Here is a 25,037-nt window from a genome sequence, read left to right as displayed (position 1 = left end):
AACTCTGTGTACCTGTTCTTCACCTATCCGTCCAGTGAAGGCTCCTCCTGTGACTCCGCCTCCATCCTGAGCAGCTTTAAATGCTGTGCACACACACACACACACACACTCCCATCCACCATGAGCCTGAGCCGCTCCAAGAGGATCAGCTCCAGCACCAGCGGAGGAACCATGCGCAGGATGAGCGGCGGCGGCTCGTTCAGTGCGGCATCCTTGAGCGGAGGTTGCCTGTTCTCTGGCCCCGCCCCCCTGTCCGTCAACAGGAGCCTTTTGGCTCCCCTCAACCTGGAGATCGACCCCCACCTGTCCACGAGTCGCGCCCACGAGAAGGAGCAGATTAAGAGCCTCAACAACCGCCTTGCCAACTTCATTGATAAGGTGGGAGAACCTGCAAGTTCCTCACTCACACTCCTCTACAGTACAGGTTAAAGCAGGGTTTCTCAACCCTGGGCACGAGACCCATATGGGGTCATGAGACACTGGGAGGTGGTCGTCAGATGCCTTCAAGAATTATTTATTAACATTTTGAGCCCATTTTTGCTTCTTTTTACTTTTTTCTGCAACTTCTCCAAACTCACCATATTTTAACTTTTTCTTGCCATATTTTTGCTCCTTTCAATGTATTTTTGCTACATTTCTCCCATTTCTGACACTTCATCACATTTCAATGAATTTTCTGCAGATTTTTTCTACTTTCCAGACATGTTCAGCACTTATAAACCATTTCTACCACTTTTACACCTAATGTCACATATGTTGACTATTATTGTCACTTTTACCTACCTCTTTTCATCACCAGATTTCATGTGTGTTTTTTGCCAATTTAACCAAATTAACGATTTTTCATGCCATGCCAGTTTAAACTAATTGTTCCAATATTGACACTTTGAACCCTTTTTACCACTTTTTCTGTCTGTTTTTATCCACTATAATTTACAACTTTTAACCAATTTCTGTAGTTTTTAAAATTCCATTTCAACCTTCCTTTCCACCATTTTTATTCACTTTGAACCATTTTATTAGTGATTAAAACCAGGATTCCATCTTTAAAGATGACTATAATAATAATAATAAATGTTCCTGGATAACAGTGGATATATTCAGATGAATAAATAAATGTGGTTAGCACAGATTCATAGAACATGGACCATCATTTTACTGACTTTATGGATGGACCCCAAAAATCTCTCCTTTATTCCCCCTTATAGATGGTCCTGTCTCCACATGACTGTTCTTCAATGTTCATGTCTGTGTTCAACCACCTTCAGCTACAGTGGGGGTCCCTGGTACCATTATTTTGGGGGTCGTGACCTGAAAATGTTGAGAACCACTGGTTTAAAACCAGAAGAGAGAACAGAACATAACCTTAAGGCCTTTACTTTGCAACATAATCATGAAATGTCATATGTGCAGTATTGTGTTATATATATGAGAGATCTTTGTTAGATTACATGTAGATGTGTTGTTGACTTGAATATGAATCTACGTCCCTTTCCAAAGCGTTCTCTAAATAATAGAGTGAGAGTGAAGGGTTGAAGTCCTTCTTTGTGTAAAATGATTCTCTCAGTGGTGAGAAAGTGATCTGATAAAAGCTGACATAGATACGTCTCTCAGAGCTTTCCTTTGTCCTCACACAGACCAACCTTTGTCCTCCTCAGCAGCTCAGGAGCAAACTTCAGACTTCCTGTCTCACTCTGCATTCATCTCACCTTTATTTGTATTTTTCCTTTTTTATGTATTTCTACTCATTTTAATACTATTCTAAATGATTCTTTGTTTTGTTGCTCTATATTTCACTGACAGTAACACCTGTAATGATGATGATGATGATGATGATAGACACGCACACCGACCTACGCCCAACCCTGTGGCCTATGCTAATGCTAACGTGTCAGTTTCATCCGTTCCCATCACAGAGGGACTCAGAGGGGATGAATGGGCCTCAGAGTGCAGAGTAACGTGAGAATCAGGGCGCTGCGTCCCACGGGAGGTTCGTTCTTTGTGTCGAGGATGTAACGCGAGCTTCACAAACTCGAAACCTTGGTTTCCAAAACGCCTGAAGCTTCTTTCATCTTTAATACGTCCTCGAACACAACACGCCACAGAGATGACAGAGCTTTACCTGAGGGTGTATCAGTACGACTGGTCATCATTATAACTGATGACTCTTAAAGGGATCCTCCACTGTTTTTACAAGTTTGGCCGAAAATATTTTAAATGTCCCTTTCAGTAGATTTATGTCTAACAAAATTATTATTATGAACCCTATGTATTTAATGAACTTATTAACGTAGTTTTACAGCCTGTGTTCCTCCATCTTTAAATCACAGGCTGTTGAAGACACACAACTCTGAGGATAGAAGTCCTTTTGTGTGGGAATCGTTCAACACAATGATCTACTCTCTAACTTCAGCCACCAGAGCGTGTCAGCACACTGTTTAAGGGAGAGTAAAGGTCCCTTAGGAGAGCTCTTTTTCTCTGCTTCATTGTCTACTACCAAACCTCAGAGTTGGAACTGTCGCCCGCTGTGGTCACAACTGTTTTTATCATCTTTCTATAAACAAAAGAGGTTTACATCAACATCTTTAACTTTTCCTGATTATTTAAATCAACTAAAAGTAGCACAAGTTGTTATTGTGACTGAAAATCTACTAAATGATGTAAAAATCAGGCTGAATGTTTCACTCCAATAGAAAACAATGGGATGTTTACAGGAAGTGGGGCCATGTGACATCATCATCACGTGATTTCAAGATGGAGGAACACAGGCTCTAGAACTGTAAAAGTTAATAAAATGAATATAGTGCAATGGACACAGATCTATTAGTAAGGACAAGTAGAAGATAATAGGACATATTTGTAAAAACAGAGGAGGATCTCTTTAGCTTGTCAGCTCATCTCTCTCACTCCCTCTCTCTCTCCCTCTCTCTCTCTCTCTCTCTCTCTCTCTCCAGGTCCGCTTCCTGGAGCAGCAGAACAAGATGTTGGAGACCAAGCTGGAGCTCCTCCAGGGTCAGAGTGTGAGTCGCTCCCACGTCCAGCCCATGTTTGAAGCCTACCTGTCGGTCTGAGGAGGCAGAACGACCTGGTGAACAACGACAGACCAAGCTGGATGGAGAACTGAGGAACATGCAGAGCCTGGTGGACGACTACAAGCACAAGTAGGAGGAGCTACAACAGGACGACACGTTTAACTCTCACCTTATCCTCACCCTCTCCTCACCCTCTCAGGTACGAGGACGAGATCAACAAGAGGAACAACCTGGAGAATGACTTTGTCATCCTGAAGAAGGTCAGCTCACAGAAACATCTCATAATGCTTGTTGTTAGGGGCGTGGTCAGAAAGACAAACTGAACCGTTGTTCTCATAATCTGGGCCTCATTCCCACACATCCAGACCCTCTGTACAAGAGCAGTGACACTGCTGAGTCATGGTCTAAAAAAACGAAACCAAAGCATTAATGCTGAGTCATGGTATCAACAATTATCAATGCTGAGTCGTGTTGTGTCTCAAATAGTTATTTCTGCTGAGTCATGGCCTTGTTCATTATTCCTGTTGAGTTATGGTCTTATTAATTAACACTGCTTAGTTATAGTTTGATCACCACAGTATTGGTGGTCCATATTTTGCCCTTCACAAAAGCTGCAGCTTTCACAAGCCCACTTGATTTACTTTTTGCTGAGTCATAGTTTTCAAAGTCATCAAAATGAAAACAAAAACTATGCAACGTGATTCCAAAAACAACATGAACTTGCACTTTCTCGTTTTAATAATTCAACGTACAAACAATGACTCAGCTGGTTTTTGGAGACAGAGTTTGAATCTTTTGATGTCATTCCCTTCTCAGGACGTGGACTCGGCCTATCTGGTGAAAGCCGACCTTGAGGACAAGGTCGGAGCGCTGACGGATGAAATCAACTTCCTCCGCAACGTCTATGAGGAGGTGCTGATCTACGTCTCAATGTTCTACGTTTTCACTGGTTCTTTTAGGTTCTCATTTCTCCAGCGATCTGATAAACTGGAGTTGTTTTCTCCACCGTCTGTGTTTGTTTGTGTGATGGTTGCAGTTTTCTGTCTGAATAATAATGAGTTTTATTGTTAAAACAAGGCGTGTCTTCATGTTTGTTTTCAGTGAGAGCCACAGAATAGAATGATGACCAATCAGAGCGTTGGTGTGTGTGTGTGTGTGTTGGTGTGTGTGTAGGAGCTGCGTGAGCTCCAGGCCAGTATTAAGGACACGTGTGTAGTGGTGCAGATGGACAACAGTCGTAGTCTGAACATGGAGCAGATTGTGGCTGAGGTCAAAGGTCAGTACGAGGAGATTGCCGCCCGTAGCCGCGACGAGGCCGAGGCCTGGTACAAGAGCAAGGTGAGCCCCGCCCCCACGCGGGACAGGAAGCGTGAGCTGAGCACTTCCTGTTTATTCCCAGTTCGCCCAGATGTCCGTCCAGGCCAGTCAGTTTGGAGACGAGCTGCGGACAGTGAAGGGCGAGGTGGGCGAGGTCAACCGCCTCATCGGGCGCCTGCAGAGTGAGATCGAAGCCGTCAAAGCACAGGTGAGGTCAGAGGTCATCCTCAGAACTGAATGAATAAATCTCCTTCAAAATAAAAGCAGTCTTTTCATTTTATTTTGTCGTTTGTGTGTTTTTGGTGTGTCTCAGAGTGAGCCCAGGGTTTAAACCCAGCAAACTAGTTATTTTGTATCATTTAAAAAAAAATTATTATTTATTGTATTTTTCTCATTGTTTTGTGTTTTTGTTGTTTCATTCATACAGTGTGTGTCTGGATGAGGCCAGTGTTACTCACACCACTTTAAACTAGTCAATGCTCAAAGGCAGGAGTCATTTTGTGGGTTTTAATATTGCTTTAATTGTTTTTCTAATTATCTTTTTGTACCTCTTATGTTTTTTTTGTATATTCTTGCTGTCATTTTATGATTTATTGAGTAGTTTTGTGCCTTTTGTTGTTTTTGTGTGTTCCCTGGTAACGGTGTGTTGTGTGTGTCAGCGTGCTGGGCTGGAGAACCAGCTCGCAGAGCAGAGGAACGTGGTGAGCTGGCGGTGAAAGAAGCCAAAGGTCGAACCAGAGACCTGGAGGAGGCTCTGCAGAGAGCCAAACAGGACATGGCCCGACAGCTGACAGAGTACCAGGTGAGCATTTACTATAAGTACTCAAGTAAAACTATAGATACTTGAATGAAAAAAATGACTCTGGTAAAAGTAAAAGTATTGAACATGCTCCCGGCCTTAACTTGAGTAAAAGTACAAAACTACATGCTGCTAAATGTACTTAAGTAAACAAGGTAAAATAAATGTCTGTTAAGAAGGATTTTTAAACCAGCAAATTCCAGATCTTTTTTTAAAAAGTTGTAGAAACTGGTACAATGGAAACAAGTAAATTATAATACAATTTGCAAATAAAATGTGTTAAAAAAAACCCAAAATAAGTTATTTTCCATGTTAGCACGCTGACTAGCACTAGCTTCTCCTCCACGTTAGCACGCTGACTAGCACTAGCTTCTCCTCCACGTTAGCACGCTGACTAGCACTAGCTTCTCCTCCAAGTTAGCACGTTGACTAGCACTAGCTTCTCCTCCACGTTAGCACGTTGACTAGCACTAGCTTCTCCTCCACGTTAGCACGCTGACTAGCACTAGCTTCTCCTCCAAGTTAGCACGTTGACTAGCACTAGCTTCTCCTCCACGTTAGCACGTTGACTAGCACTAGCTTCTCCTCCACGTTAGCGCGTTGACTAGCACTAGCTTCTCCTCCACGTTAGCACGTTGACTAGCACTAGCGTTCTCCTCCACGTTAGCACGTTGACTAGCACTAGCTTCTCCTCCACGTTAGCACGCTGACTAGCACTAGCTTCTCTCCATGTTAGCAAGGTGACTAGCACTAGCTTCTCCTCCACGTTAGCACGTTGACTAGCACTAGCTTCTCCTCCACGTTAGCACGTTGACTAGCACTAGCTTCTCCTCCACGTTAGCACGTTGACTAGCCTAGCTCTCTCCTCCACGTTAGCACGTTGACTAGCACTAGCTTCTCCTCCACGTTAGCACGTTGACTAAGCACTAGCTTCTCCTCCACGTTAGCACTTGACTAGCACTAGCTTCTCCTCCACGTAGCACGTTGACTAGCACTAGCTTCTCCTCCACGTTAGCACGTTGACTAGCACTAGCTTCTCCTCCATGTTAGCACGTTGACTAGCACAAGCTCATTTTTAAAAAGTAGGAGTAAAGTAAGAAGTCGCCAAAAAATTAATACTCAAGTAAAGTAAAGATACCAGAATAAACGACTTAAGTACAGTAACAAAGTATTTGGTCTGTCTGACCCTGTCTGTGCTCTAAATACTCTACAGGACCTGATGACCTGAAACTAGCTCTGGACATAGAGATCGCCACCTATAGGAAGCTTCTGGAAGGAGAGGAGGACCGGTGGGAATAAATAATGTAAACTATGATCAGACAATGGTGACGACGCACAGACTGACACGTGTGTGTGTGTGTGTGTGTTTCTACAGGCTGGGACAACAGTCCGTCTTCAACATCCAGGCCGTCTCCAATTACTGTGAGAAAAACATGTTCACAAACACCAAACATTCATGCTAGGGCTGGGCGATATGGATCAAACTTAACATCTCAATATTTTTTCTCAAAATCAATAAAGTTTGACCAGAAAGGCCATTCTGGGTTCATTTGCTGACACAGACACATTTATGAACAAACAGCTTCACAATTTTAACTTTTTCTCTTTTAAGGGACAGCACGTGTGAGTGTAGTGTGGCTTGTTTAGATGATGTCGATATAGGCCATATTGTAATTTTCTGTCGTCAAAATAGAAAACTTGATATATCTTGAGTCTCCATATATTGCCCAGGCCAAATTCCAACACAAGAAGAATATGCACAACATGGGGAAACATCTCTAAAAAAGAAAAATGAGCACAAAATGACATGAAACAGACACAGAATTACAGCGTCTAGAAATAACAACAGGTAAACATGTTGGACCTGTACTACAAAGCTGGATCAGTATATTCTGATATCTCTCTGTAAATGATTCCACGGGAACTTAATTTTGGATTTTTGGCAATTTTCAAAAAATAAAAAACTTTTCATGGGAATTATTTATTGAAATTAACCAGAAATTGGGAGTAATTTTAAATCACTGTATCATATCCAAACATAAATATTGACATCCATGCAAAAATAATACACCATAAAAAAACACATTTCAGCACATTTATTTGAAAGTACAACGTTACAATTATTTATGTGGAGTTTCATTAAATTATCACAAATTTAATTAAAATCCACAATATTGAAGGGTTTCCAGATTTCCCATAATTGTAAAACATGATGGAAGTCATTTTTACTCCCAAATTGTTGAATAAAATCAAATTTTAACAAAATTCTGCTCATTCCTCAAGTATTTGACAAGATGTCTCTAGATTAAATAAATATAGTCCCTACCTGTCATTTATTGCCTTATATACTTATTGCCTTATATATATATATTTATATTATTTATACATGGAAATGCAAAATAGCACTAATGTGGAAATTGTTTGGTCAAACTTGTCCATATTTGGCCTTTGAACTAAATAAGTTTGACACCCCTGGTTTAGAAGAACAACCATGAAAAAGACGCAGAATTACAGCGTCTACAAACAACAAGCAACATGTGGTGATTATTAATAAAGACATAGAATGTTTGAAACGTGAATAAAAGCACAGGTTTGTTTCTCCCGCAGCGACCAAAAGCTCCAACGGGTTCCACGTCGGTGGTTCTCCAGCTCCAAAGCTGCTGATCAAAACCACTGAGATCAGAGATAGCTCCAGGTTCAGCTCCCACTGAGAGGCTCCTCCCACTCACTGAGAGACTGCTCCCACTCACAGAGAAGCTCCTCCCCCTCAGCGACCCTGGTCTAGTTCAGGGCTTCTCAGCCACACGTGCTCCTCTGCTGTCCATCAAACTTTCAGGATCTTTGATCATAAATCCAACAAAGGCACAACTGTTGAGTATTGACTAGTTTAAAGTAGCTAGCAGTAAAACTGATAGTGTTTCAAACCAGCTGGTAATCATGTTACATAATGACTGAGTGAGTGTCAGCTACTAGTGCGTAGACATATAATCATAGATGATGTTTAGTAGGAGGAGCTAAAGCCTGTCTATAGATGTTTATTGATTTGTAATCAGGATGAAGGGTTTGATGATTTGATTAATTTACTTCCACACTTAATAATCAATAACATATAATGTATTTACCAAATAAATAAAAGAACTATAAAAGACTCTTCTTTGTGTTTTTCTACTGATTTTTGACGATCACTTTTTAAGGTTTACAAAGAATGAGGCTTCAGTGTTACGTGAATTAATCTTACTTTTTATTTTTCTATATCACAATCAGATTATAATACATGTATTTATTCCACAGTCGAACACTTAAAGTTGTCAAAGCTACATAATACAATCTATAAGAGGATTTTTCGCCCAAAATGAGATTTCACACAAATTTCTATGGAAGCTCAGTGCCACCAGTAAAAACAACTAGAAAAAGTAAATAATAATAATAATACAAATCGAAATCATAATTATGAGTTAGTATCTAAAAAAAATCTGACTTAAGATTTTCTTTAAAAATTTTATTATTTTACTTTTCCTAGTTTTTTAATTTTGTTTTACTGGCGGGACTGGGCTTGTATAAATTTAATTGATACTCTCGACCCATTAAAGATTCTATGACATAAAACGTACGATAAATGACCAACATTGTTGATACAGAAACGTCAGCACCGGTTTAAAATATCAAATATTTACAATAAATTACTTAAAAGGTGAAACACTGCTAGACTCATTCACCAGTATAATGCAATTTAAATGAACAAAAATCCATTTTAAATCCATATATACGGAATCGTAGAGCTGCCACTATATTGTATGAACAATATAATTGTACAATAAACTTATATTGGACGAACAATACAGTATATTGTACAAACAATATAATTATAATGTAGAAACGTGATATGAATTGTTTGTACAACATATGTTTTTACAATGTAATTATATTGTTCGTACATAGTGATCAAAAATATATTTCCTGTGGCAGCTCTATGCTTCTGTACGTATATGTTCAAACAAATATTAAAATAACTTTTTTGTAATTTAAAGCTGTTTTCGATTAGAAATACGTCTGTTCTTAGTTGATAAACTGTTTTATTGGTAAAAGCGATAAAAAAAAGGAAACGACGGGACAGGCTGTTGCTAGGTAACAACTGAATGACATGTGCGCGAGCCTATCCCGTGTTAAAGGGGTTGGGCCAAACGTCCTAGCGAGGGGAGCCTCCTATTGGTCCGCTCCGCTGGTTTTCGCGCCAACGAAGTGCATTGTGGGAGGTGTAGGCGGAAGAGGATCCGGCAGCCATCAGGACTTTGCGTTGTTTGGACCACACACTCGAAAGGGGCGTCGTTTTTCGGGTCCTTTAAACTCCGAGTGGAACCTTTGGGGAACCGATGCGGGGCGAGGAGTCCTCGGATTCGGAGTCGGGGAGGATGGAGGAGAGCTCGGTGCGGAGGAGTCTGGAGGCGCTGTGTCAGGAGCTGAACATGGACGAGCACACAGCCACCGAAGCCATGGACAACTTCACCGCCATCTGGAACACCTACACCCTGGAGGTGAGCCCGGTACCACGGCTCCGTCCTCCGGCCTCACACGGCCAGAGGAGACGGTGGAGGAACCGAGGGAACACGGAATTAAAGGGCCCCGGGAAGCCCGTACGTTATAACTGAGCTATTATAGCAAACATGCTATGTTATTCATACGTCCACACACACGTGGTACAGTCCGTATACGTCATAGTAAACATGTTATAGCCTGTTTATTTTAGCATTTAGCTTGTTTTAAATGTAAACAAAAAGACTCGTATTATACTAAGATTACAGTTATAATACTTTAAAATATCTGCCCTAGAAGATAACGGAATTTAACTGAATTATGGCTTTTATTTACATTTTATAACACACATGTTATAGATCACAGTATTATAAGACTATTCATTCTGCTCTGTAGAAGATAACGGAATTTAGAGCTGTGTGGTTCTAAAGTGATTTGGTTCCAGATGTTATTATTTGCTACATGTTGAAGCACACATGTGTCACCTGTGCGTGATGGGACAGATATTATAGTTACAGATGTTATGTTATAGGACAGATGTTATGGGACAGTAGAGCTGGGCGATTTGCCTTAAAAAATGCAATAAAAATGTGTGCAGACATCAGATATATTGTCAAAAGTACAACTATATTGCTGTGATTGTCCTTTAGAGTTAAAATTCATAGAACAATCCCAAAACAAAAAGTAAATGAGTCATTCAACAATTTCTAGCTTTAACCAGGTTTAAGCAAAAGTACAACAACAACTTCACAGTAGCTTCAATTTTCTGATTAAGAAATGACATAATTTATAACATATAACATTACAATTAATACAATTATAATAAACTCTTCCCTTAGCATCTCAGCATAGTGTGAATAAAACATGAAACATGCCTGTGGCACATATAGAGGGGCGGGCTTACATTGCGCTAACGGTAACCCACAAGGACGGAAAGCAAAAAACGCCAAAAAACTGTGGTGAAAAAAAATATTTTAAATAAAAAGAAAATTAATCTCAAATTTACAAAATAAAAATTGTGTTTATCTACAAATTTGATAAATTGATTAAATTGATTGTTTAGTCCAGCCCTATGAGACAGACGTTATGTTATAGGACAGATGTTATGGCTCCACCCACTCTGAGCTGTGCTGTTCCATCAGGGGGAGGTGGTGCACTGGTTGGCGTGCTCCCTGTACGCCGCCTGTAGGAAAGGCTCCACCCCCACCGTGGGAAAAGGGCTGATGGAGGGAAACTGTGTGTCTCTCACCAGGATCCTACGCTCCTCCAAACTCAGGTGAGCTGAAGGCTCCTCATCTCCATCATGGTTCTCTTCAGAGGGAAGGTTCACCATGTTCTCCTCTGTCTGTGTCTGTGCCAGTCTGATCCAGTTCTTCTCTAAGATGAGGAAGTGGGCCGACATGTCCAACCTGTCCCAGGACTTCAGGCTGAGGGATGGAGAGGTTGGAGAGGAACTTTGAGGTCTCCACCGTCATCTTCCGCAAGTTTGAGCCCATCTTCAACTGACTTGTTCCAGGATCCACAGGCAGGGGAACCGCCACGGCAACCGCGCAGCAGGAAGCACAAGGCAGGTGTTCATGCTCCGCCCCCTGGCCAATCAGCATCCTGTGAACGCTGTGCTGAGTGTACTCTGACCACGCCCTCATCAAAGCAGTGAACCAGGAGGAAGATGTTACAGTTCAACAAGTGATCAAGTATCTTGAGGCTATTTTCGAGCACACTGAGCGTTATGACAGTTGTTGTTAGGGCTCCGTTGGGGTTCATGTTATCTTGTGGCTCGGAAACTTGATCCCCCTGATGTTGTGGTTGGACTGGTGATGATGTTACCTTGTGACACAGTGTTTGTCGCTGCAGGCGCCTGCCGTGTCACATCAGCGACGTGTTCAAGTTCTGCTGGACTCTGTTCGTCTACACCAAAGGTAAAAAAACACTGTGGGAATGTTAAGGCGTCTGCTATAGATCTATAACAAAAGGTCAACAATGTGTGTTTTAAGGTAATTTCAGAATGATCGGTGATGACTTGGTGAACTCGTACCACCTGCTGCTCTGTTGTTTGGACCTGGTGTTCGGGCAACGCTCTGCTGTGCACCAACAGGAAGGAGCTGAATCAACCCCACGCTCTCTGGTCAGTTTACATCTATACACTATGCATCTATATGAACGGGAACGTATGTAGCATAGATCTATAAGAACAAGAACGTACGTAGCATAGATCTATATGAACAAGAACGTACGTAGCATATATCTATATGAACAAGAACGTACGTAGCATAGATCTATATGAACGGGAACGTACGTAGCATAGAGCTATATGAGCGGGAACGTACGTAGCATAGATCTATATGAACAGGAAAGTGTTAAATCTGGGGCTTTCGCATTTATTGGTAATATATGTCTAAACATATATGAAATTTGTCCTCTGCATTTAACCCATCCCTGAGGAGCAGTGAGCATCCATATTGTGGCGCCTGGGGAGCAGTTAGGGGTTAAGGGACTTGCTCAACATCCCACAGTAATGGCCCGGTTGAGATTTGAACCAGCAACCCTGTGATTACATAGCGTAATTGATCTCTATGAACAGGAACGTGTGTTGCATAGATCTATATGAACAGGAACAAAGATGTGTGTCGCTCTGTCATGTGTGTGTAACCTGTAACTCTCACACAGACGTGCTTGTGTGTGACGGGGCTGATGAGTCTCCTCCGTGTGTGCTGGAGCGTCTGTGTGAGCAACATGATGGACTGGTGGTGGAGGCCAAAGGCATCAAGCAGCATTACTTCAGACCCTATATCCACAAGCTGTTTGAAAGACAGGTGAGCTCACACACACTTGTGTTCACACAAAGCCACGTCAAAAATACACACAACAACTCTGAAAACACACAAAATGACAAAGAAAAACGTGCACAACGACAGAAAAGTCCCAGAGAATAGACGAGCTGTTAGCTTAAACGACACAAAGACGGGTTTTGAAACGTGAGCTGCACAGACGTTGAGAAACAGATCCAAACATGTGATGGTGTGTGATCATGTGCTGATGCTGGGGTCAAAGGTCACTGTTTCCTCCCTCAGATCCTCCGAGGCAACGAGGGAGCTCCTCACTGAGATGCTGCATCCACAAAACTTTATCGACAACAAGTGAGTAACAATAATAGATCAGAGCTGGTGTGTGTGGTGTGTGTTTCCTCTGCCTATGTGTGGTGTGTGTGTGTCTGCGTGCAGCAAAAGCCATAAACAGGGAGTATGAGGAGTACGTGCTGACCGTGGGAGACTTTGGATGAGCGAGTGTTTCTTGGCGCCGACGCAGACGAAGAGATCGGGACGCCAAAGAAGGTCCAGGATGTGTTGACCAATCAGCATCAGCACATGGAGAAGGTGGGAGGGTGTCTGTGCTTCACTGGGGTTAGCGTTATTCACCTGTGTGTAGGGCGGGGCTCTGGCCCCCTCCACCCCTTAACGGTAGAGGTTGTTAACGTGTGTGTGTGTGTGTAGGGCGGGGCTGGCTGGCCCCCTCCACCCCTCTAAGGGTCGGGGGTACCTAAAGGAGAAGGACTACTGGTCACCCCCGTGTCGTCGGCCACTCAGAGCGTCAGTCGGCTACAGAGCATGGTGACAGGGCTGAGGGCGGGGCCTAGCGACGGGCTGACCTCCATTTTCAGGTCTGCCCCCCCCCCTTCCTGTCACACACGTAGAGAGAAACCACACTAATGTTCCCGTACTGTCCTCAGCTCCTGCTCCAGAAACCCCACTGAGTCCATCGTAGCTCGAGTGAAGAAACTAGGAGCGACGTTTAAGGAGCATTACACTAACGACAGTGAGGACGCTCCAGGCACACATAGGTACCTAACCACCAGTCAGCACGCTCACCAGCTGCTTCACTACACCACAGGAGTCAGTGCTCTATGGCAGCAGTCTGTTGTGGTTTTGGTTTGTTTTGTGTGTCTCTGCTTTATTTTCTTATAGTTTTTTGTTCCGTATTGTCTTTGTGGGTTTTTGTGTTGTTTTTGTTGTGTTGTGTTCTGTACTGGTGTCAGTAGGTGAACGTGTCACTTCCTGTCTCCTTGTGTCTCAGACTTTGCAGAGAACCGTCTGAAGCTGGCAGAAATCCTCTACTACAAGGTCCTGGAGAACGTTCTGGTTCAGGAAACCAAACGGCTGCACGGACGGGACATGAGCGTAAGCAGCTGTCAGGGTTAGACTGGTCATCATATTATCTGGTGACCTGTTTATTAAGTGTTCAGATGAATGTAAACACTGAGTGACTGCATTAAAGCTTCAACTGGGATGGATCACCATTTATAATCATCACCTGCTGTCAGCTGATCTCAGCTCAGCAACAGGAAGTACTGTCACAACCTAACACGACAACGCTCTTATCCTTTACACCTCCAGTAGTTCTCTGTTCTATTGAAGGTTTGTAGAAATCGTGAGATGATCTGCAGAGCTTTTTTTTAATTAATTGTGTGTGTGCGCTCTCAGGCGCTGCTGGAGCAGGACATCTTCCACTGCTCCCTGATGGCGTGCTGCCTGGAGGTGGTTCTGTTCTCCTACAGCTCTCAGAGAACGTTCCCCTGGATCGTTTCTGTCTTCAAGCTGGCACCGTTCTACTTCTTCAAGGTAAGGCTATGCTAATGCTACATTAAAGCTATGTCAATGCTACGTTAACACTATGTTAATCCTTCGTCATTGCTGCATCAATGCTACGTCAGTTCTACACGAATGCTATGTAAATGCTGCATTAATATTACGTTAATGCTAAGTTAATGCTACATTATTGCTACGTTAATACTACATTACTGCTACATTAATGCTACGTTAATGCTATGTTAACCCATCGTACCGTGCATTTAAAACTTGTCTTTTATTAGTCCTAGAGCAGGATTTATCATTGAACTATTGAAGTGTGTCTTTTTCAGGATGATGTTTCAGTGATAATCTGTGCGTGTGCGTGTAGGTGATCGAGGTGTTCATCCGCTCAGAGGAAGGTCTTTCCAGAGACATGGTGAAGCACCTGAACTCCATTGAGGAGCAGGTCCTGGAGAGCGGGGCCTGGAGCTCAGGCTCCGCCCTGTGGAGTGCCCTGAGTGCCGCTGGAAACAGAGTGCCCACCGTGGAGGAGGTCAGCTGATCACAGGGAACATCAGACTGTCAGACGTTTCTCACTTTTACAAGCTCATCATTCATCATCTTACAAAACACACAAAAGATAAAGATAAACAAACTCCTGACTCTAAAAAAGACAAACTTTGGTTAAAATGTTTTTTTGGTGAAGCTTAAAAGATTCTGAGCTCAACCTGAACGTTTCCTCCACAGGTGAACTTCTCCTCCAGTCTGGACTCTGGTCCCAGTGGTGGGGTCGTGTCCCACCTCCCCATGATGGCGCTGTCGCCCATCACACACCCTCGCATCAAGGAGTTCAGGTCTGCGCTGGGCAGTGCGCGCAAAGGTAGTGTGTGTGTGTGCGTGTGTGCGTGTGCGTGCGCGTGCGTGTGTGTGATGATCAGGTAACCATGGCGACAGTGAAACAGTCATCAACATCTCATTTCCAGATGTGCCTCCCTCTCCGCTGTCGGTCCACGACCGCTACAGCTCCCCTGCGGCTGGCAGCGCCAAACGCCGACTGTTTGGTGAAGAGTCGGCGAGCGTCTCGATGGCGTCTCCAGCCAAGAGGCTGACGTTTGGTCCCAGTAACACGCTGAAGATCGGAGGGACGGCGTCACACACCGCTGTGCTCAGCTTCCCCCTGCAAGGTGAACCATCCAATCACAGCAGAGCTCCTCAACTACATCCACCCAAGGGCTGCATTGTTCTCCTCACACACTGTTACGTTTTTTACTCATTTTTTATTTTTTGTTTTAACCTGAAACTTAATCATCATCATCATCAATCCGTGTACCCTTCGTTCTGTGGTTATTTTGTTTCAAAACCAAATTTAAAAAAAATTAAAAACTGGAAAAATATTTACAGGGAAACTAGGACGAGAGCTTCATGTTTTAATCTCACCACACAGACGGACTTTTATTCTGCTGCGTTTGATAAAAATGATCTTGTATCATATTGTCCACCTCACATCGATGGTAGAGGTGTCATTTGTGTGTCGATGACATTTTGTTAAAGAGTTATTGATGCTGGAAGTCTGAATATGTGAATATCTGCCAACTTTACCAACAGTGTTATGGTCCAAATGGTATCCAGATAAACTGGTGACTGGGCGGAGTTTTACTCCCGGTCTCGACATAAAAAAGCAACGCATAAGTCACATTATTGGTGAATTGAAACGAAATCAAAACCAAAAAAAAGATGTTACGTAAAACATGCACGTATGTACGTGGTGTCATGAATCTACCGGTGCTCCTTGTTTCTTGTGATCAACTTCTGTGTGTGTTGACGGCTGCTGTTAGCGTATTTATAACGTGCAAAATAAACATTTTTACCGCCCTCAAAAAAACTGTAATTGTTTTTGCAAAAGTGTCAAATGGTAGAAGTTCTAACATCTATTGTTCCTCACAGTTAATAGTCAGTCACCAGATTATCTGGATACTATTTGGAGCATAACACTGCGAAACAAAACATAGACGAGAGCATCTTTTTACTAAAACATCCACAGACTGAATGAAAACATGAGCAGGATCAGAAAACTACTGAAATAAATGCTAAACAGTCCTATTGTGTGATGAGACCTGGTCCTGGACCTGGAGAAGGAAACCAGGTGTAGACTTCAGTTCTCGCTCTAATTTCCAGCACACAAACGGAACCAAGTTTTAAAAAAAGCAAAAAAACACTGCTTATCTAGCTTTTGATTTTTCTGTATTTTTGTTTTGTTTTTAAATCAGTAAAACAAAATAACCAGGGTTTATTTGTTAGTTTGATTTGGTTTTAAAACAGAATAACCAAAGAACGAAGGGTACACGGATTATGATCCTTTATTTCCTACTCAGGAGTTTATTTTAAAAACTAAGACACAATTAGACACACCCTAATCTCTGTACGTTTTTGTATGATTAATAACGTCCAATCCAAAAGTTGTGTTTTTTCTGTAAAACAGTAGTTTTTAAGGTATTTTCAGCTGTATTGGCCGCATTCCAATAATTTAGCTATTTTCCAAGAAAAACCACGTAAAGGCAGCGCTGTCACATAGGCCACACCCTATTGGCTTATCACGGGGCCCTTCAAACGACTTGGCCAATCAGAACAGGCCGGTAGGAGGGCTGTGGTACTTCTGTTAACGAAGGTTTCCTTGTATTTTCGTGTATTCTGATGAGTTTTCATCTCCACATGAAGTCTCCTCCTCACTGCTCCACGTCTGCATATCAGTCATTTTACAGCCTTTTATGGTCACTTTTTACTGGATCCAGACGGATACACACCTCCCCCTCCGTCACTTCTTCTTATCGTGCATCCTCAACTTTAAATAAAAAAATTTGCGTCATATACGCCAGAAAATACGGTTATTCTCTCCTTTAGTCACAGCAGGAACAAACCTGTAGAAAAGAATCATTAGACTCAGAACTTTACAGTAAAACAGATCGTTATCATTCACTGATTAAAGACAAAAACTCAAATGACTCGTTCAGAAGACTCGTTAGACTCAGACTGATTTCATCCCTGCAGGCAACGACCACACCATCACTCTGATTCCTGTGCAGCCACGTGACTCCTCTGCACCAATCACAGCTCAGATCCTACTGACCGCCTCCCCGAGTCGCCCCCCTCCAGCCCGCCACCACCACCACCACCACCACCACCCTGGCCGTGACCTCTGACCCTCAGACGGGTCACGGGCGGCCGAGACGCACCGGATCACTGGCTCTGTTCTTCAGGAAGGTGAGTTCAGTGTGTTTATTGTGTTGTTGGTTTATCTGTGTCTGAAATTGTTTAGGTTAGCTTAGCATGTAGCACATGTCACTACACAGACTGTCCAATAAGAATCAACATACAGGAAATGGTCATTTCCTATTAGTCACATTGTTTGTGGTTGTTGTGTTGTTTTACACACACACACACACACACACACACACACACACACACAGTGTGTAATGAAACATGTTGTTCTCAGGTGTACCACCTGGCCAGTGTGCGTCTCAGGGATCTGTGTGTGAAGCTGGACGTCTCCTCTGAGCTCCGCGGGAAAATCTGGACGTGTTTCGAACATTCAATGGTGAACAATAGTGAACTGATGAAGGACCGACACCTGGACCAACTACTGCTGTGTAGTGTTTACATCATCTCTAAGGTACACACACACAACACACACACACACTGCTGTGTAGTGTTTACATCATGTCTAAGGTACACACACACACACACACACACACACACTACTACTGCTGTAGTGTTTACATCACTAGTACGGTGCCCCTCGGAAGTATGTATTCATATAGTGGGAGGAGCTTAAGTAGAGTTTTTATTATGACCAAATGAGTATGTGTTTGAAGGTTGGATGTACATAGAGGTGTACATACTGTACTCTGTAGTGTTATAAAGGGTTTATTTATTGGTGTAAAGTAAAATAGTGTGTGTAATTTATCTGGTTTAATTTTATGAGACATAAACATGATAAATGTGTGTTTGTTTTTGTTTTACTCATTTTTATATATTTTTTTGTTTGGTGTTTTTTTCTGTAATGTATGTTTTTTGGAGTCATTATGTGTATTTTTGTATCTTTCTGTTGTGTTTTTGTGCATTTTTTGTATAATGATAGTTTTTGTTGTTATTGTAGTGATTCTGTTGTCATTTTGTCTTTTTTATCTTTTGTTTTGTGAATTTTTAGTCATTTTCATATTTTTGTTGTCATTTGGTGTGTGTGTGCAACTCGCTACTCCGTGGCTCTCACACACACACACACACACACACGAGCGGCTGTAATTTAGCACCAGCTTCAGCGCTGTTTGCCATGTGATGTTTCCTGTGTTTGTTTCAGATCACCAAAGAGCCGCACACCTTCCAGGACATCATGAAGTGTTACCGCAGCCAACCGCAGGCACACAGCCACGTGAGATGCACACACACACAGAAACACACACACGTATGCTCACCTGTGTGTGTGTGTGTGTACAGGTTTACCGCAGCGTCCTACTACGACACACTCCCAGGGAGCCGGTGACTGATGAGAACATGGATGGATCAGGTTTCAGGAGGAGAATGTAAGACACACACAACTATATATTCATCAATGTTTGGTTTTATCAAATATAGTTATGAAAGTATTTGTACTTCCACCAAGGAGGTAATGTTTTTGAAGACATTATTTTATTTATTTGTTTTTCTGTGAACAGTCAAACACAAAAACTAATTTTCAGGATTGATCTGAAATGGGAAGAAGAACACGTGATTAGATTTTGCTGATGATCTGGATCAATAAACTAACCCCTAATTTCCACTGGATGCGTCTCCGCTGCGTTACGTCACAGAGCTGATAGGTTTCTACTTTAGTCTATGTATTCATTTCCACCAGGTCCACTGTGGTGTGTCTGCTCCTTCACAGATGTGGTAGTCCAGTGTCCTCACCAGATATACACAGGACTTCTATTTGTGGTGGACACTGGACCACACACATCAATCAGCACAGAACAAATGAAGCTAAACAGGAAATTAAGCACGTACTCCACAATAAAATATCAGGTTACTTTTCAAAATAAAACACCAGATTATATTTCAAGTAACTACATCACCAAAACGTCATAATGTGTAAAAACAAAATCACATTCACTACATTGTTTCCTCTCAACTCACTGTAAACTGCAGAAACTTTGATTTAGTTCATGTTTTACTGGTTTTACAGTTTTATCTCTTCTCTGTTGATAAAAAATGTGTCTATGACAAATCAGAGTCCAACCTTCTTGTTCTCCTTTATTAGGAACACTGACTGTTTATCTGTTTATTGTTGCGTTTATAACAATACATTTAACTGTGTTCTCGAGCAATTATATAAATATCGTGAGAACTGCTCTGTCTCGTGACGTCATAGTCGTCCAACCAGAATGCACCGTGGAGCACTCCAAACACAACCGGTGGGGATTACCAGACGGCGGACAGAGGGGCAAAACCGGATCTGTGCCGTGGCGCAGGTCCTCCTGCTGGTGACTGTGTTCACTACACGCTCTATTCATAAGTTCTGTTTCACTTCCTGTTTGGATCATACAACCAAGCCTTTAAGTATTAATTAGGGTCCGAAGTCTCACCAAAATTTGCACGCACCTCAGGTCTGTGAGAAATGTGATAATTTGGCGCAATGAAACAAAACGATATGTATGAAATTCACCACATGTATTCTTGACGCCAGGATGAGCAAAAAGATGACCACACCCAAAGTCAAACTGGAAGTCAGCCATCTTGGGTCAAAGGTCAAAAATGATGTTTCGCCCCCTAAACGCATTTGCATGAACTAATCTGAGAGGCTTCATTTGATTCGCTTCAAACTCGGCCAGAACACTTAGGACCCACTGAAGATTAAAATTCGTCAAAGAAATTTGCGTATCTCCAACGGTTTGGTCGTGGCGCTGCCGCATAGTTGCAATTCTTATTTTTGTTTACACACCCACATTTTTTTAAAAACCCATACCTCTGACACACAAAGTTCAATCAGCTTCAAATTTCACACAAATGACATTTGCCCAAGCCTATTCATGACTGCCTTGAAACATTTCCCATCATGCCTTGCATTTGCCACTGGCGCCTTTTACGGTCATGTTCACTGTTTGCAACTATTGCACGCCATAATACCAAAATGCATATAACTAATATACAACGTTCAAACTGCCTCATATTTGATACACATGATGACTGTCCCTAACCTGGCAAGATCCAGATTGATGTGTAGCCCCTCCCTCTAGCATCAGTTCTCCATGGATCTGAGATTCTGTCTGGTGGATCTTTTCAGAACCAGGGAGGGACATGAACAGAATGCTTGAAGCTGATTGGGCGAAACGCCTGTCCATGATTTGTTTTAGCCAATCACACGGTAACAAATGATGATGTCGTCATCGGCATGCGCCGCAGAGACGCTGCTACAACAACAACAACTCCGCTGGTGAAAACGTTCTTTTGGGATAATAATGCTGTCATTGTTGTTGAGTGACTTTTGCTGTTTTTGTAACACGAGTTGAGGTTAAGGTCACGTTAATCATCCTCCTGCATCGACATCATTCTGTTTTGATTCAGAGCTATGCTAGTAGCATTAGCCCAGCGAGTTCCTCTCCCCGGAACTGCGCATGCACCAGTTTTGCTTCAACGCTTCTGCCTTCGTCACACCTGGATATCCCGCCCTAAACCACAACACTGCCTCGTGATTGGTTCGAACCGTTTCAGTTTGGATTCGAGAGGCAAAGGCGGGAACAGCACAAGATGCCTTGGTTTCTCAGATGGCGCCACTTTTAGTAACGTCCGACGCTAACAGCTCTCGTGGAAAGATATGTTGTGTTGACCTCAAAATACTGTTAGATGAACTTAGATGGGAGCAGGTTGCTGAGGAAGAAAAAACAGGCTGTGATCAGTGGGAGGGGCCTATAATGTCACCAGGCTTTGCCATTTTATCGCCATCACATTCTAAATGCTCGATCTATTTTTCAGTGGATTCACATCTGTGTAAACTGGTTTTACTGGTTACACTGCAATTTTAATGCTATCATTACTGCTTATGTAATGTACTTACTGCTACATTAATGCTAATGCTACATTAATGTTAATGCTAGGTAAATACTATTGCTAGGTTTAAGCTATTGCTAGGTTAATGCTATTGCTAGGTTAATTCTAATGTTAAGCTGATGCTAATGCTAGGTTAATGCTAATCCTAGTTAATGCTATTGCTAGGTTATTGCTAATGTAAGCTCAGTACTAGGCTAATGCTAATCCTAAAGCATTTGAAACGCACAATCTCAGCTGTTTTTCCACCAATTTGTACCAAATTTGCTCAGGCCAAACCCAATTTGCCAACATTGGGATACCAACCTTGGGTTACCGGCCCGCCCACTTCTTCAGATTGATTATTGATACCATTATCACTGATTATCGATCATTGTTTCAGATAACTAACAATATCTGGAAAAGAGCAGATTTGGATCTCTGACTGATCTGGTTTATGTATTTTTAATTTAATTTTTTTATTTGTGAAATGTTTTTGTTTTGTTTATACATTTAATGATATATTTATGTAATTTTTGTTTAGACATGTTTTGATTATTTGTATTTTGTTTTTTATTTATTCCTCTATTTTATTTGGTTAATCATTAATGTATTTATTGATTGATTTTTACATATATTGTATATTTATTTACAATTTCATTTATCTGTTAATTTATTCCTTTATTTTATTGGGTTATTTATTAATGTATTGATTTATTTATTTACAGTTTTAAATAGTTTATTCCTTGATTTTATTTAGTTATTTACTGGTGTGTGTGCGTGTGTGTGTGTTTGCAGCTTCAGAGAAAACGAGTCTACTCCCAGGAGACAAACACAGTGACCAATCAGGAGAGGAGGAACGTGGTGATGTCATCCAGTTTTACAACAGTGTTTACATCCTGAAGATGAAAAGCTTTGCCCTGAGATACGCCGCCAGCGATAACCGGGTACGATACAGCATCGCGGCACTGAGCGCTCTGCGTGTAACGGCTAGGACTCACGTGTGTGTGTGTGTGTGTGTATTTATCTCTTTCTCTCTTTTAGGCCGACGCCCCTCTCTGTCTCCGTTCCCGTCTGTCAGAGCTCAGCCGTTGTCTCCTCGTCGAGTCTCCCAGAGACATTTGCTGTACGTCTCACCGCACAAGAGCTCCGCCTCCTCCTGTCCCACGCCCAACTCATCCAACGCATCCAACTCCCTCACATACAGGATCAACAGCAGCCCGTCCAAGGTATGGGGGGAGGACATATGGACAGACACACAGATGGAGACAGATGGAGAAGGCTCACAGTTAGCAACAATGCTAACGATAACAGATGTTTTTTCATCTTACTGTTTAATTTCGAACAAGTTGCAAATGCAATAATACAAGAAACAATATTACAATAAAGGAAAAATAATAATAACAATATTACTGTAGTGGTTTTCAAACTGGGGTACGTGTAGCCCTAGGGCAGGGGTCTGCAATCTTTACTCTAAAGGAGCCATTTTGTCTAATCTCACCTGGATTAAAATCCTTCTGCAGCCGAAGAAATACCTTGTACAGTGTATAACATTCTATACAGTTAAAATAGTATAGAATAATGTTATTATGAGTTAATGGATTTGAAGGTCTACAAAAAATAACTTGAATTAGATAACACATGATCAATGAATAACAATTCATCATTTTAGTATTTTTTATAGCTATAGGGAGCCATTGCAAAAGCGTCAAAGAGCCACATGAGGCTCCAGAGCCACAACAAAATCAACATGAACACCATTAAAGAAACAAACATTATTTAATATAGCCTCCATACTCTCCCAACAACATATATCTCATGACACGACAGCACATCTGTTGTTTGTGTTGGAAACACAGAAACATGGAGAAAATGACAACAACAACAACTCAGAACAGCCTCAGTGAGGAGCATCCACAAAGTCAATCCTTCCTTTTGTTCCATTCACTGTAGAAAGAACCAACAATGTTCTGACCTTACCTTTACTGAAGGTCTGGTAACTCAGGTGTTGGTCTGCATCTTTTAAAAACTGTTGTTTTTCCTCAAAACAAAGTTTCTTTATCATCTCTAGCGCTGTCATCATGACTGTAGTGTTATCCCGCCCACTCGCTAGAGAACGTAGCAGCAGCCACGCTGGATCAATTCACTAATGCACTGTGAACATACGTATAGCATTTAGCATAGCATGGTTATGTCCATAGTCAGTGTAGAGAGCTGCCTTTGGACGTAAATGGTTTTCATATCTGGAACTGACTGAGCATGTGCAAACACATAAAAACACGCTATGGGAACGGAGGCAGAGCAGCCATGTGCTTTTGAGAAGGGGCGTGTCCTCCTCCTGCCTTACAGCGGTTAGAAAATAGCGATGTTTAGTCATTTGGGCTATGAAACGCACAAAATGCTAACACTTTCAAACTTATAGGTACTGTAGGTTATTGAAAAATAAATAATTTATGATTATAATTAAAACAATAATCAAAATATCAATTCACCCTTGGGTAGGCACTGCCTACCTTGCCTACCCTGACTGCACATCACTGGCTAGCAGTGTTAGCATACCGTGACATTCCTAGTACGGATTAGTCTAACATGTCTCTCTGCGTCTCCAGGATTTGTCTGACATCAACCGCATGCTGCGTCAGGGCGCCGTCAGCAGGAAGCGCGCCTTCACCATGGAGAGCGACGTGATGATGTCATCGGCCTGCGACTCCCCCAGTAAGAGGGCGTGTCCTGAGAACGGCAGCAGTCCGCACGTCCTCCTCAAACGGCTCCAGGACGTGGTGTCGGAGCGACAGAGTCACTGAGACGGAGCCGAAAGTACAAACGTATGAAACATACGTGAAAATGTAAAAAACGTTCAATCCACGTTTAGAACGCTCTGAGAAAACATCTGGACAAACGCACACACACGGAAGAAAACCTTTAGTAAACACAAACGTAGAGAAAATTTACATAAAACATACATTAAAATGTCAAATTTGTTTGAATCCATAATCAACGCTCCAAGGAATTCATAAAGAGGGAGCCTGAAGGACAAGTTATGGAAAAAAGGACGGGAAAACACTGAAAAATGAACTCAGAAAACAAACGTAGTGGAAACAGATGGAGAATAGGACAGAAAAGATGCCTGAAAAACACAGAAAACACCTGGAAAATGTACAGGAAGACAAGCAAGAAATGTGTTGAAAATGTACAGACAGGAAATATACCGACAAGTAAGGACGCACGTGGAAAAAGAACAGAAAACAGGAAGAGACGGCTGGAACACGTGTGAAATCAAACAGGAAAACGCACAGAGCGTCGATGTGAACCACATGGAAAACCAACCAAAATCCTTCAGAACATCAAACACCAGCTGCTGTAAATAAATACGTCACAAAGTCCTTCAGAATGCAGATGTTTTCGTCCTCCAGGGGGCGACGTTGCACTTTTAGATCAGTTTTTATTCTCTCCTTCTTTAACACATTTCTGCTTTTATTTTATTTTGCCTTTCTTTAGGCACCAGGACTTTTAAACATTTTAAACCTTTGAACCAACCGAATAAAAGTGGTTTTATTAGAAGACGTGTTTTTAAAGCCTGTTTTTGTCCTCTAGGGGGCGACATTTACCGTTATTATTATTACTACTCACATCCTTCCTCCAGGATTCAGGAGGTTTTACTATTGTTTTGTTTTTGTGTTTAATTGTGCTTTTATTTTGAAATTCATGCAAGTTTTTATGTTTTAAACGTTCTGATAAAAA

At 42.0% G+C, this 25,037-nt stretch overlaps 2 protein-coding genes across 2 annotated transcripts; both read left to right on the top strand.

Moving 5' to 3' along the window:
• Nucleotides 1–28: 28 nt before the first annotated feature.
• LOC114464007 (keratin, type II cytoskeletal 8) lies at nt 29–8,301 on the top strand. Its single transcript, XM_074783804.1, is given in 14 exon segments — nt 29–378; nt 2,955–3,063; nt 3,066–3,101; nt 3,104–3,161; nt 3,232–3,292; nt 3,849–3,944; nt 4,206–4,370; nt 4,432–4,557; nt 5,009–5,036; nt 5,039–5,151; nt 6,362–6,368; nt 6,371–6,437; nt 6,524–6,570; nt 7,756–8,301. Coding segments are annotated over 14 exon segments (1,275 nt in total). The 5' UTR covers nt 29–120; the 3' UTR covers nt 7,860–8,301.
• A 1,020-nt stretch (nt 8,302–9,321) lies between these two features.
• rbl1 (retinoblastoma-like 1 (p107)) lies at nt 9,322–24,857 on the top strand. Its single transcript, XM_028448055.1, is given in 30 exon segments — nt 9,322–9,680; nt 10,821–10,954; nt 11,039–11,111; nt 11,113–11,178; nt 11,180–11,241; nt 11,530–11,597; nt 11,673–11,746; nt 11,748–11,850; nt 12,346–12,491; nt 12,750–12,767; nt 12,769–12,844; nt 12,900–12,952; nt 12,954–13,052; nt 13,170–13,336; nt 13,406–13,530; nt 13,750–13,853; nt 14,157–14,294; nt 14,632–14,796; nt 14,991–15,123; nt 15,227–15,427; nt 17,289–17,391; nt 17,393–17,501; nt 17,734–17,910; nt 18,598–18,669; nt 18,735–18,796; nt 18,798–18,820; nt 22,095–22,243; nt 22,341–22,350; nt 22,353–22,525; nt 23,906–24,857. Coding segments are annotated over 30 exon segments (3,240 nt in total). The 5' UTR covers nt 9,322–9,518; the 3' UTR covers nt 24,101–24,857.
• The last annotated feature ends 180 nt before the right edge of the window (nt 24,858–25,037 follow it).

This window comes from Gouania willdenowi, chromosome 5 (assembly GCF_900634775.1).
Source record: "Gouania willdenowi chromosome 5, fGouWil2.1, whole genome shotgun sequence".
Classification (NCBI taxonomy): Eukaryota; Metazoa; Chordata; class Actinopteri; order Blenniiformes; family Gobiesocidae; genus Gouania; species Gouania willdenowi.
Note: the sequence above shows the minus strand (reverse complement) of the source record. Positions and strands in the feature narration are given on the sequence as shown.